Source organism: Lynx rufus, unplaced genomic scaffold (assembly GCF_022079265.1).
Source record: "Lynx rufus isolate CCGP_SWC_20201006 ecotype Redwood Valley unplaced genomic scaffold, mLynRuf1.p SCAF_15, whole genome shotgun sequence".
In the NCBI taxonomy this organism is placed as follows: domain Eukaryota; kingdom Metazoa; phylum Chordata; class Mammalia; order Carnivora; family Felidae; genus Lynx; species Lynx rufus.
Genome location: NW_025814829.1, coordinates 28,559,124 through 28,572,245, shown reverse-complemented (window position 1 = coordinate 28,572,245; position 13,122 = coordinate 28,559,124). Strand labels below are relative to the sequence as shown.

Genomic DNA, 13,122 nt, shown 5'->3' with positions numbered 1-13,122 from the left:
ATGAACAATTATATGCCGACAAATTAGATAACCTAGAAGAAATGGATAAGTTTCTAGAAACATAACACCTACCAAGACCAACTCAGGAAGAAATACAAAATCTGAAAAGACCAATGACAAGCAAAGAGATTGACTCAGGAATCAAAAGGCTTCCAACACAGAAAATTCTAGAGCTGATCACTTCACTGGTGAATTCTACCAAACGTTCCAAGAAAAATTAATACCAATCCCACTCAAACCTTTCCAAAAAACTGCAGAGGTGGGACTACATCTAAACTACATCTAAACTCATTCTATGAGACCTTGACACCAATGCCAGATAAGGACACAACAAAAAAAGTGAACTATAGATCAATATTCCTGATGATATAGATGCAAAAATTCTCAGCAAAATATTAGCAAACCAAATTCAAGAACACAAAAAAAGGATTATACACTATGACCAAGTGGGATTAATCCCTGATATGCAAGGATGCTTTAACATACACAAATCAATAAATGTAATATATCACATTAATAAAATGAAAAATTTTAAGTCACATGATCATCTCAACAGATGCAGAAAAAACATTTGACAAAATACAGCATCCTTTCGTAATAAAAACCCTTGGCAGATTAGGTATAGAAGGAGTATTTACATACCTTAATGTCATAAATACCATATATGCCAAACCCACAGCCAACATTATACTCAATGGAGAAAAGTTGAAAGCTTTTCCTCTAAGATCAGGAACAAGACAAGGGTGCCCACTCTCACCGGTCTTATTCAATGTAGTATTAGACATCCTGGCTAGAACAATTAGGTAAGACAGAGAAATAAAAGGCATTCAAACCAGGAAGGAAGAAGTAAAACTGTCACTATTTGCAGATGATATGATTCTGTATATAGGAAATTCAAATGAATCAAACAACAGCTGGAACTAACCAATGATTTCAGTAAAGCTGCAGGATATGAAATCAAGGTACATTTCTATACACTAAGGATGAAACATCTGAAAAAGAAATCAAGAAAAATTTCCCATTAACAATAATATCAAAAAGAATAAAATACTTAGGAATTAGTTTAACCAAGAAAATGAAAGATCTGTACAATGAAAATCACAAGACTTTGCTGAGAGAAATCAAAGAAGACACAAACAAATGGAAAGACAACCTATGTTCATGGATTGGAAAAATAAATACTGTTAAAATGTCTACACTACCCAAACCCATCTATAGATTCAGTACAATCCACATCAAAATATCAATGGTATTTTTCACAGAAAATAGAAAAAAAAATTTCTAAAATTTGTTTGGAACCACAATGTAAAAACAAATCAAAACACTAAGACCCAGATTAGCCAAAGCGATTTTGATGAAAAAGAACAAAGCTGGAGGTATCATACATTCTGATTTCCAACTATACTACAAGGCTACAGTAATAAAAACAGTAGAGTACTGGCACAAAAACATATACATAGACCAATAAAATAGAATAGAAAGCCCAGAATGAAATTCCTGGTTATACAGTCAGTTAATAGTTGGCAAGACAGCCAAGAGCACCACTCACAAAAATTAACTCGAAATGGATCAAAGACCTGATACTGTAAGACTCCTGGCAGAAAATGAAGAGAATGCCCTTGACATTGGTCTAAGCATTGATTTTTTGGACATGACACCAAAAGCACAAACCTCAAAAGCAAAATCAACAAATGGGACTACAATAAACCTGAAAACTTTTGCACAGCAAAAGAAACAATTCACAAAATGAAAAGGCAATCTACAAAATGGGAGAAAACTTTTACAAATCATATAGCAGATAAAGGGGTTAATATCCAAAAAATATAAAGGACTCATAAAACAACTCACTAGCAAAAACCAAACAGTCTGATTTAAAAAGGGCAATCTCTAATTCCTCATGGTACACTTTTTACATTTCTTAAAAATTTATCAGACTTATTTTTAATAAGTTTTATTTCTTCCATTAGCTATTTTCCAACCATGCTGAACATTTAGATTTTTAACATTTTCCACTGTCATAAGTATTGTTGCATTGAGTGTCTGTGAACCAAAATCATGGGAAAATTCCATGATGATTTTCTTGGGATAAACTCTGGGAAATGGAATTACTAGGTCAAAGGGTATTTACATTAGGCTTTTGTATATATTGCTCATAAGCCGTCCAGAAGTTTGTGCCCACTTTTACTGCCATCAGTCCTGTGTGTTTGATCTTGACTTCCTCAGAGCCTTAAAATTTTACCAATTTGCGATCGGTCATTCTTCCATGTTCCTCAAAGTTTTGGAGGTTCACTTTGTAATATCCCACTGAAAAGATGCAGCTCAACTAATCAAGAACAAATACAACCTGGAAGAATTTAAAGAAAGGATAAAGCGCAGAACGATCAGAGGCTTGGAGCAATTGCTAAGATTTACGAGATCTTATTTCCTTTTTCAGAGTAAAAATAAGAAAGGGAGTTACCTACTTCTTGGGCTTATCACATGCTACTAAAAGGTGGCAGAGACAAATTTTATTTTCTTCAATGTCTTTTAATTTAGTCATGAGGAAAAGCCTTACACTGGGAAGCATTTACTATCAAAGTAGGAAAGGAGAGCAATTTTACCTGAGTTCAGGTTCACAGTTTTAGACAAATAACCTCCTAAAATAAAGAAAAATCTGGACAACTATGTAGCATAGGACTCTGGATTTCAAATATCAGGGAGACTACTCTCTGCAAGATGGATTGGATTTCCTCTTCGTAACATGAGGCAGATATGGATGGAGCAGAGGGAATTATGGGAAAAAATACTTCAACTCACTCTTACAAATAGGTGTTTCCTTATCCCAAGTGACAGTATTGCCTGAGAGGTGACAAGCTGCAGAAGGGGAGCCAACGAGTCGATACCTAGAAGCAAAGAATGAAAAATGATTATACTCTACACTTCTTACTTAAGTCGCCATGAGAAAATAATTGCAGGTAGATGTTACAAATTACAGGCAGATTAAAACAGGAGAAGTCAAGGAAGAAACCTCATCTCTATCTGCGAACTAGTCCTTTATTTCTAAGGACAAGCTTATATTCTTACTGCTTTTATCCATGTTTACTGCTAGCCCCTCACCACTGAACACAAAAATTCCCTTCATCGTGGGACATTTTGTACTTGTCTTTAGGGAACCTCAGGAGTTATTTTATTCATGCGCACTTCCATCAAGGAAATGATAAGCTCCTTGATTAACAGGGAAGATGCCTTATTGAAATATTCACATCCTCTAGCACCTTGCCTAGAGATCAAGCATGTGGTACTCAAAGGACAGAAAGATGGCCTTACTAAGAAGATTCAAAAGTGAGAAGCAGGGGAAACAGCTAACCATCTTCACACCTTACATGTAAAAGGCAGGGGTACTTAACTATTTTGCCATCAAATCACTCAAAGTAGGCCACAAAATTTGGAACATTTTGTCATCACTTATTTTTTATTGATTAGGTAACTATACAGTTACTGTAAGACATGTCACAAAGGATATCCAGCTAAACCATTCACGTGTTCCATGTACAGTAGGGTTAAACTTGATTAAGTAAAAGGTAAGGGATATAATGCAATGTCATATAATAGTGAGCAGTTACTGGAACAGCTAAGAACTTGGCTTCTTGATTACCCAAGACACGTGATCAGGACAGTAACCATTTGTAGCAGAGTCTACTGATATCTCCAGTATCTCCTTTCCTCTTCTTCATTAGTAATGAAACTGTGTGTTTTTAACTGGGCCATTGGCCACCTCATTAAAGGCTTCATTTCTCAGCTTCCCTTCAGTTGCGTACAGCCATATGGCTAAGTTCTGGCTAAAGGGATGCCCCTGGAGTGTCTTGTGAAACTTCTGGAAAGTGTCTTTAAAGGAATGGGTGTTCTCTTCTTCCATTATTTCTCTCTGCTGGCTGGAGTTTGGGCCATGTGATGACACAGAGTCTCAAATAGAAGGATCCCAGGTTTATGTGGATCATGGAACCAGCTATCAGCCCTGGACTTGGAAACTTTACAGTCTTCTTTGAAGGACTGCTCCTGTTCTTAACCTCAGAGAGAAGTAAACTACTATCTTGTTTAAGCTCCTATTATTTTATTTGTTCTTTTATAGCTTAATCTAACCCTAATATATACCAGCTCTTGCAAAAATAGTGATATAAAGATGATGGGGAGCTATGTGGGCATAGCAATGACAGTGAATACTTTTGTAGGCATATTGAGTCACTTTTGTTGACAAATTGTAGACAAATTGGGTGAATTTTACTTACTGTTACTTTTCATTGATTATAGTGTAAAATCCTTTCAAATGTGCCAACAAATATTTAATCTTCAGAATTTCTTCAAAGAAACAGCTTGAGAGCCACTAGTATGTTTCCTTCCGCCTGCTTTCTGTCCTACATTTAAAAGTTGTCTTATGAGCACAACATCACAGATGTTGCTCGACTTCTGACTATAGAGGTTGCTCTTAATGTGTTCACTATGACTAATTAGAGAACTGGAGTAAAAAAAATGTGAAGCAGGTTCCAGCCTATGTGTGGCTGTAAAAAACAGTGAATATTTTTTAAAGTGTTATAAGACACTAATATGCTACGATCGCCATTATGTTGTAATTCTTCCTGACTCGATTACCCATCTCTCTGAAACTCATAATTGTACTCAAGCCTTACTCCTTAGCTTCCATCAGCATTAGAAATTTGGGTGGCCATAAAGCGAAACCACTGTTCAAGAAAAGCCATGAGATTCCCTTCCCTATAAGCAAATATACACACTGTGAGAAGCATGCTGAGACAGGCATCGGAGAGTCCATTGCATGAGGTCAGGGATGGGATAATTAAGGGCTGGAGGGTGGTGCTCCTTCCATCCTTCCTATTTGTTCACGGACTTCTAAGTATTTGGGAGTAGAGGGAATCTATGGAGATATTCAATAGGCTGCAAATGATTAAAAGTTGCTCACAGATAGGATGCTGCGGCACAAATCATATAACAATATGATAAATCATAACAATAAATCATAACACAATTGTGTATTAAACTTTGCATCTCACAGAGAAAATAAACTTTCTCTCCAGGAGCCATTTATAAAAGTTGTATCATATCACTCGGCAGAGTGTACCCCAAGAATGTGCACAGAGAAGAAATCAAAACAGCTCTACACCCTCATTATAATATAACAACACTAGGAATTAATAATCACAGAATAAACACAAAATTGAAAGTTTTGGACCTTGGTCAAAGACAAAAGTAAAGCAGCCATTGCAGATTACCTATAGGATAACAATGACGCATGATCATTGAGTCATGTGCCCAAAACTCTTCAAAGTGCTTTGCATCAATTAATTTAATCTTTATTTTTTTAAATTTTTTTAACGTTTATTTATTTTTGAGACAGAGAGAGACAGAGCATGAACGGGGAGGGGGGCAGAGAGAGAGGGAGACACAGAATCCGAAGCAGGCTCCAGGCTCTGAGCCATCACCCCAGAGCCCGACGCGGGGCTCGAACTCACCGACTGCGAGATCGTGACCTGAGCTGAAGTCGGACGCTTAACCGACTGAGCCACCCAGGCGCCCCAATTAATTTAATCTTTAAAATGATGCTTTGAAGTGAATGTTATGCATAGCTCCCATTTTACAAAAGAGGAAACAGAGAGTTTAACAAATTTGTTCAAATTCACATGACAGATATTGAGGTTCGAGTTTGAATAATGTTAATTGGCCTTAACAGCCTGTAGCAATAAACCTTACATTATTCAGCTACTTCATTACAAATACTGATGCAAATATTACTCTTTGAAAATTTCTAGGACACTGATGCCAAAACCGTCCTTAGAGAAATATTTAGTACTTTTGTTATTTGACAAGAAAATTTTCAAATAAATGAGCACAACATTTTATGTTAGATGTTTTAAAGACTATAAACATGAACATATGAAAGAAGCTGGTCTGAGGAATTATTAAAATAAATTAATAAGAAAAATGGAATATAAATGATGAATAAATCTAAGAGCCATTTCTTTAAAGTGGTCGATTGAAATAAACAAAACTTGGCCAATTGTAACCTCACAAAATGACACATCTACAAATATATATACATGAACGAGAAAGTAGTTATCATCACAGATATTAAAAAAACTCAATACTTTATCAAAATATTATATCCTCTCTATCTTAATGAAATTGAAAACATCCATGAGACATATCAATCTAAAGGAAAAATAAAATGTATCAGGATGTATTTAAAAATAGGTAGAACAGCTGATAAACCCGTATCTGTTTGAGTGTATGTTTTTTTTTAACCTTTTTGGATATGTACCTAGGATTGGAATTGCTGGATCATATGGTAATTCTGTGTTAACTTTTGAATCACCGAACGGTTTTTCTCAGAGGCTGCACCATTTTACATTCCCAGTAGCGATCACAAGGGTTCCATTTTGTCCACATCCTCACCACACTTTTGTTTTCCATTATAGCCATCCTATAATGTATGGAGTGGGTTTGATATGCATTTCTCTAATGACTAATAATATTTAGTATCTGTTCATGTGTTTCCTGGACATTTGTCTGTCCTCTTTGGAGAAATGTGTACTCAAATCCCTTGCCCATTTTTAAGTTGGGTTGTTAGTTTTTTTTGTTGTTTAGTTGCAGGACTTCTTTATATAGTCTGTATATCAAACCCTTGTTAGAGAAATGATTTGCAAATATTCTCTCCCATTCTGTGGGCTGTCCTGTCACTGCCTTGATATGTCCCTGGTGTTGCCTGGGGTTCCCATCATTTGAAGGACTGATGAACTAAGAAGTCAGAACTCCTTGTTGGGGGCAAGGGGTGAGCAGGGCAAAATCTATACTTTCCAGATAATGCAATTGATACTGGAGTCCAATTTAACCACCTCTCTCTTCTAAGGGTAACTGAGCTCGACTGACATGTGGGTCACATGCATATTTTCAGGTAAAAAAGGCTAGAAGACTTCATAGCAAAATATTAACTACGATGAGTGGTAGAACTGTGGGTGGTGATTTTTTTGATCTTTGGGTTATTCGTGGCTTCCAAGTATGTCTAATGAATATATGTTCAATCCAATAAATATGTTCACTCCAATAAAATTCATTGGATTTTACAATCCAATAAAATTCTATTTTTTTCTCTGAATTTGTTGTGGCAACTGAAAATTAATACACATTCTTTAATTGCTCCCTCTAAGTTGAGGCGATGTTTCTGGCATGGTTCCCTGTGCCAAAGAAAAGTTCAGAGCAAGAACTCATTAATGTTCCTGCTCTGTGCATGTTCATACTTACATTTCCCAGAGCTGCTATCACGTTAAGATTTACCCTGCAACCCCTAATTCAAGGTCCTCCAATTCAGCTATAGTGCTTGCTCGCTGATCTTAGTTAAGAACATTGCATGCATGGGGACACCTGGGTGGCTGAGTTGGTTAAGCCTCCAACTTCGGCTCAGGTCATGATCTCGCAGAGCTTGAGTTCGAGCCCTGTGTCAGGCTCTGTGCTGACAGCTCAGAGCCTGGAGCCTGCTTCGATTCTGTGTCTCCCTCTCTCTCCACCCCTCCCCTGCTTGTACTCTGTTTTTCTCTCAAAATTAATTAAAAAAATTTTTTTAAAAGAATGTTCCATGCATGGTACAACTAGCATTTTTCCTTTTACTCATTTAATAGACTGGTCCTTTTTATCCAGTGAATATCTTACCAGGCTTCACACATACTACCTTCCGCAGGAACCTGGTGCTGTCCTCTAGTTAAAATACAAATTGCTTGCTACTCCTTTTTTTATTTTTAGGATGTATTTTATTTTTTAAATTATTTTTTCTAAAAGTTCACTTATTTATTTTGAGGGAGGTGGGGGGAGGGGCAGAGAGGGAGAGAGAGAGAATCCCAAGCAGGCTCTGCACTGTGCCCAACACAGAGCCCAATACGACGCTTGAACCCACAGACCATGTGATACTGACCTGAGCAGAAATCAAGAGTCAAGACACTCAACCAACTGAGCCACCTGGGCATTCCAGCTGTTGCTACTTTTTTATATTCCTTTGGTCATATGCCTATGTTCAAGCTATCATCTCTATCCGGGAGTTCCTATTGACAACTTTTTGAAGTGTAGATGATAGTCTAGTGTGTCTGGTTGGGAGTAGGTCAGAGATAGCATTGTTGCTCTGAAACTCATATTCCAGGGATAGTGCTTTCAACTCACCCTTCATTACAAGAATAATTCACTGTTGATCCAAACTGGGTATCTGTGTTTATATGTACCATGCCATTGAAGGGTACTGGAGGAGCTCCACATGATTTTCCTATGGGAGAGAAGGAAAATTTGGGACTAGGTGTAGAGTTCAAATTACCTTTGCTTTTACGATTCAGTCTGGAGTGTAGCAGACTGAACAGTCTGTATACTTCTGATTGTTCCAAAGGATTGACCACATTGAGGAAGTGCACCAACTTCAGACTCAAGCAGCTCTGGAGCACTGCTTTTTAAAAGATGATGCCTGAATCTCCCAACAGAAGAAATATATGGATAAAGAATTGTTTTCTCATCCCACGAGCCTAAATCAAAGGCCTCAAAATTTGAGATTTCCCCTCCATCTTGGTTATTGAAGCACAGGTCACTGTGATCTACGTGATTTTCTTTTGTGTCCCTATTTCACTCATGTCATTGTTTTAGCCATCAAAAGTAACCTCCAGGGAATGGAAACTCCCCCTCTGATTCCTTTTGTGAGAGACATTCTTGCGAAATAAATATTGAGTCAAGATTGCAAAAACTCCAGGCAATAAGAAAGGCTGACCTACAAGTTCACCCTCCATTTAAATACCGTGGGCAAACTTCGATGTCTACAAAATTTGAACAAGTTAAATGAGATCCCACGGATGCTTTGACATACATGAATTAGCTCCCAGGATGGGGTTACTCACGTCTACACGTATCTTCGGCACTGGACCAGACCAAGTTTTCCAAGCAGGTGATAGAAAACGTAGACTCAAAATACCCAGGGGAACATTTAAAAGTCAAAGATGTCCCAACTGGAAACTCAGATTCATCAGTCTGAGTTGTAGGCTTGGCAAATGGAAACTGTTTTGGGGCTTTACAGTAACCTGGAGAGCAAAACCACAGGAATACAAAAGTGAGCCGAGAGATTTCCGCCCTTCCTCCTCTTTCTGTCCAGTTAAGCTGATAGATGGGTTCATGGAGACAGACTTCTAAAAACGGCAAAAGGTCTTTTTCCCCTTCAAGTTACCTTAGGATGGGGCTTTCCAGCAGCATTTACTCATCAGGAAATTTTTACTACTTGGAAGACGATTCACCTCTTTGGCCTTTTTGCTCTTGTTTCACCAAAGCATGAATTTCATTGATTTTTAAAGTTTATTCATTTATTTTGAAAGCCAGAGAGAGCACAAGCAAGAGAGGGGCAGAGAGAGAGAGAGAGAGAGAGAGAGAGAGAGAGAGAATCCCAAGCCGGCTCTACACCACCAGCACAGAGCCCAATGCGGTGCTCAAACTCACAAACCATGGGATCATGAACTGAGCCAAAACCAAGAGTCGGACGCGTAACCGACTGAGCCACCTGGGCACCCAAAGCAAGAATTTTAGCTGAGGATGTCATGTGTCAGGCCTATCAGACTGCCTCTGTGTAGAGTTAACCATCCATACCCTCATTTATTACCGTTAATATACTCATATCCATCAAGACATATTTTACCCTCTCTCTCCATTTGTTCCTCCCAACCTCATTCTCAGGGTGTCCACCATAAGTAGCTTCTCTGGCACTAAATAGCAGTCACTACTTGTAGTGGGTTGAATGATGTCCCCCGAAAAGACACATGCGTCCAGGACCTCACAATGGAAACGTACTTGGAATAAGGATCTTTTCAGCTATAATTAAGGTAACAATCTCAAGATGAGATCATCCTGGATTACCAGGGTGGGCCTTCAATCCAATGACTGGTGGTGTCTATAAGAGAAACGAGAGGGACATTTGAGACACAGAGACACAGGGGAGAAGGCCATGTGAAGACAGAGGCAAAGATCAGAACGATGTGTCCACTAGCCCTGGAATGCCAGGAGCCACCAGTATCTAAGAGAGGTAAAGGAGGATTCTCCTCTAGAATCACAGGAGGGAGCATGGCCCTACCAAAACCCTGATTTCAGAATTCTAGCCTCCAGATCAGTGAAGAGAATAAATTCCTATTGTGTTAAGCCACCTAGTTTGTGGTAATTTGTACGCAGTCCTAGGGAACGAACAGACCGCTCTTCTTCTGATGCTAAACCAGAGATTTAAGGAAAAGGACAAAACACACGAAGCCATCAAGTACCTTCTTTAGCATATGAAAATCCCTTTGGAAACTTCCCCTTCCCCTTGCCTTTACCTCCCCGCCATGCCCCCTCACCCCCACCCATATAACCAGTCTCTCCTCAAGGTCCTGAGGCAGCTCTTTCTGCCCATGGGTCCTGTCTCCGTCCTTTAATAAAAACACCTTTTTGCGCTGGAAAAAAAAAAAAAAAGCTATGTCTTTTTTTATGAGAGGGTATATTGTGTGCTGCATATTTCAAATAGAGTCTGACCTCAACGATCTCCTTTTTGGAGGAGACTGCTTCTGTTTGCCCATTCAATAAGCGTGCCTGGTGGCCTAGGCAACTGCTTTTAAAGAAATCTCACTAGATTCTAATGGGAAGGGGAGGGGCAGCAAAGAAAAGTTAAACGCGTTTTATCATGTGTTGCCTTTTCTCATCGGATTGCTTTTCTCTGTCATGTGGTATCCCAAGTCTGGTGCCACCTCCCTGTGTACCCTGCTTCTGTCTTGGGAAGGCCTACAGTCAGTCCTCAAGAACCAGGTAATTTTCAGTCCTTCGGAAGAAACAGCCTCTTCCTTTCCATACTCTTTCCCTTGAGCTGATCTTTCCTTGCTTCTGACTCTCAGAACGGGTAAGTTCAAGGGCAAAGATTAAGGTGGGCCCCACAAGCCAGCGGACAGAGGGGCATACTTTGAGTCAAGGTCTTAAGCTACAAAAGTAGAGTCTCTTTGGTCACTTAGCCTATTTGGCATAGGACCGGCTAAAGCCTTAGCTAAATAATATCCATATTGCCAGTTTTGCAGACGATGAACTTGAGGGGAGTGTTTGGCAATCATCCGCCATTGGTTACTGTTCATAGCCAGTTGTTTTCATGTCCTCTCCAGTGAATACGTTTTTCTTCTTGATCTTCCCCTCCCCGTCCCTCTCCTTTCTTACCCCACTCTGCTCACCACTGCACCAGCAAGAAGAGTTTCAGAACTTTGACGCTTCCACTTATGACAAAGTTGAACTCACAAGCACACACCATAATCTTAGAGACATATGAAGGATCTGGGCCTGATATTCTGAAGCCACTTGGGGTACGTGGGTACTGACCAGCAGGACCAACAAGTTCACAGGAAGGGGCAGGGCCGCTCCAAATCCCATTCCCTTCACCGTCGCTTGTGCAGCGGATGGTGCTCTCCCCGACGAGGTTGAAGGTCATCCCTCTGGCCGAGCGGGGGTCACACATATAAGTAATTTCCTCTCCATAGGGAACGTCTCCCTGAGGAGTTCCGGTGTGGTTCCCATTAAGGATAGATGGAGGGCTTGGACAAAAGATTTCTAGAAGGAACACAAGAGCTATAAGTTACATCAAAATGTTTACATTTTAACCCGAGTTGATTCTACAATTATGGGATGCTGTGACTGTGTAGCCAATTAAATGATTAAACTCTCAGGGAGAGTATAAACCATAAAATAAATATATTAGGCCGCTGTTGAGATGCTTCCAAATGAAATGACACTGAAACCAATGTTTATTATTACAACGTCCAGGAGGGACTTAATCATCCTAAACTCTTTGAAGACGTAAAACTTCTGGATAATTGAGAGCTCATTCTTTTAAAATAGACAAAAATCTTAACCACATTGACAAGAAAGGCATTCATTTAATAAGAAAGTTATCCATTAATTCAACAGGAATTTTTTTGAGGACCTTCTGTACATCCCCTACTATTTTAAGTACAAGATAGACCAAATCTTTTAACATCGAGGCTCTTCATCCCAGGGAAATCTTTCAAAATATATTATACATTTACTATCTATCACTGATTTAATCTTTTCTTGATGACTTGAGGCTGTTAGGCTCCAAAGCAAAATGAATGGTTGTAGTAATGCCATCATAATGAAATGAAACATCCCAATGGCCCTGTGCATGCTCCAGAAGACTCAGAAATGTTTTACGACTTTGTGATACTTATTGGTTCCTACAGGGGTTTTTGTTTGTTTGTTTGTTTTTATTTGTTTTTGTTTTTAATTTTTTAATGTTTTTATTTTTTTGAAGGAGAGAGAGCGGGGGAGAAGCAGAGAGAGAGAGGGAGACATCGAATCCAAAGCAGGCTCCAGGCTCTGAGCTGTCAGCACAGAGCCTGACGCGGGGCTCAAACTCACAAACCGTGAGATCATGACCCAAGACGGAGTCTGGACGCTCAACCGACTAAGCCACCCAGGTGCCCCTGTGTGTTTGTTTTTAAATAACGATCTGGAGAAGCTCCTTTCCCCTTCTGCTTTGATCTATATTTGGGAAGATGATACTCTTGAAAGGATTATGGATAAGCTAATCAAAGGTGGACTAACCTAACCAACATTTGTCCTCTAGCAAGTGATTTTAGCTGTATCTGGCTTCTTGGGAGCATTTTTTTTCTTTCTTTCATGCTTCTTAATTAACTATATTCCAGGAAAGTTAACATTTTCAAATAGCTGGCTTCCAAATATGAAGGATATAATGATCAAGTTTCGTTATAGAAATACAAAGGTTCCAAACAATTTTAGAGCAAAACATTCATTTGAAAAAAAAAATTCTATTGTAAACATATTTTTCAATAGTTATGATCAGAAGGTGAAGCAACATCCTGTTTGTCTTAGTGAAGAAGTAAATGGGCAGACTGAATATATTCATAGTATTTCTGTATTTAACACATTATATTTCTGTCCTCTTACAAACAAAAACTAGGGCGCCTGGGTGGCTCAGTCGGTTGAGGGTTTGACTTCGGCTCAGCTCATGATCTCATGGTTTGTGAGTTTGAGCCCCATTTCGGGCTCTCTGCTGTCAGCACAGAGCCTGCCTCAGATCCT

At 39.1% G+C, this 13,122-nt stretch overlaps 1 protein-coding gene across 2 annotated transcripts in view; it reads right to left on the bottom strand.

The window, feature by feature from the left end:
- Window positions 1-13,122, bottom strand: part of CR1L (complement C3b/C4b receptor 1 like) — a 62,431-nt gene that overhangs the window by 20,064 nt on the left and 29,245 nt on the right. The window contains exons 9-12 of one of the 2 annotated variants that reach the window (XR_006961592.1): window positions 11,383-11,610; window positions 8,910-9,089; window positions 8,194-8,293; window positions 2,797-2,882 (exon numbers count right to left, since the gene is read on the bottom strand). Coding sequence is in view for 1 of the 2 variants with exons in the window: in XM_047076763.1 (XP_046932719.1) it covers window positions 2,797-2,882; window positions 8,194-8,293; window positions 8,910-9,089 (366 nt within the window). In the remaining variant the exon portion in view is untranslated. The remainder of the gene's footprint in view (window positions 1-2,796; window positions 2,883-8,193; window positions 8,294-8,909; window positions 9,090-11,382; window positions 11,611-13,122) is intronic. The other variant, XM_047076763.1, reaches the window with a different exon arrangement.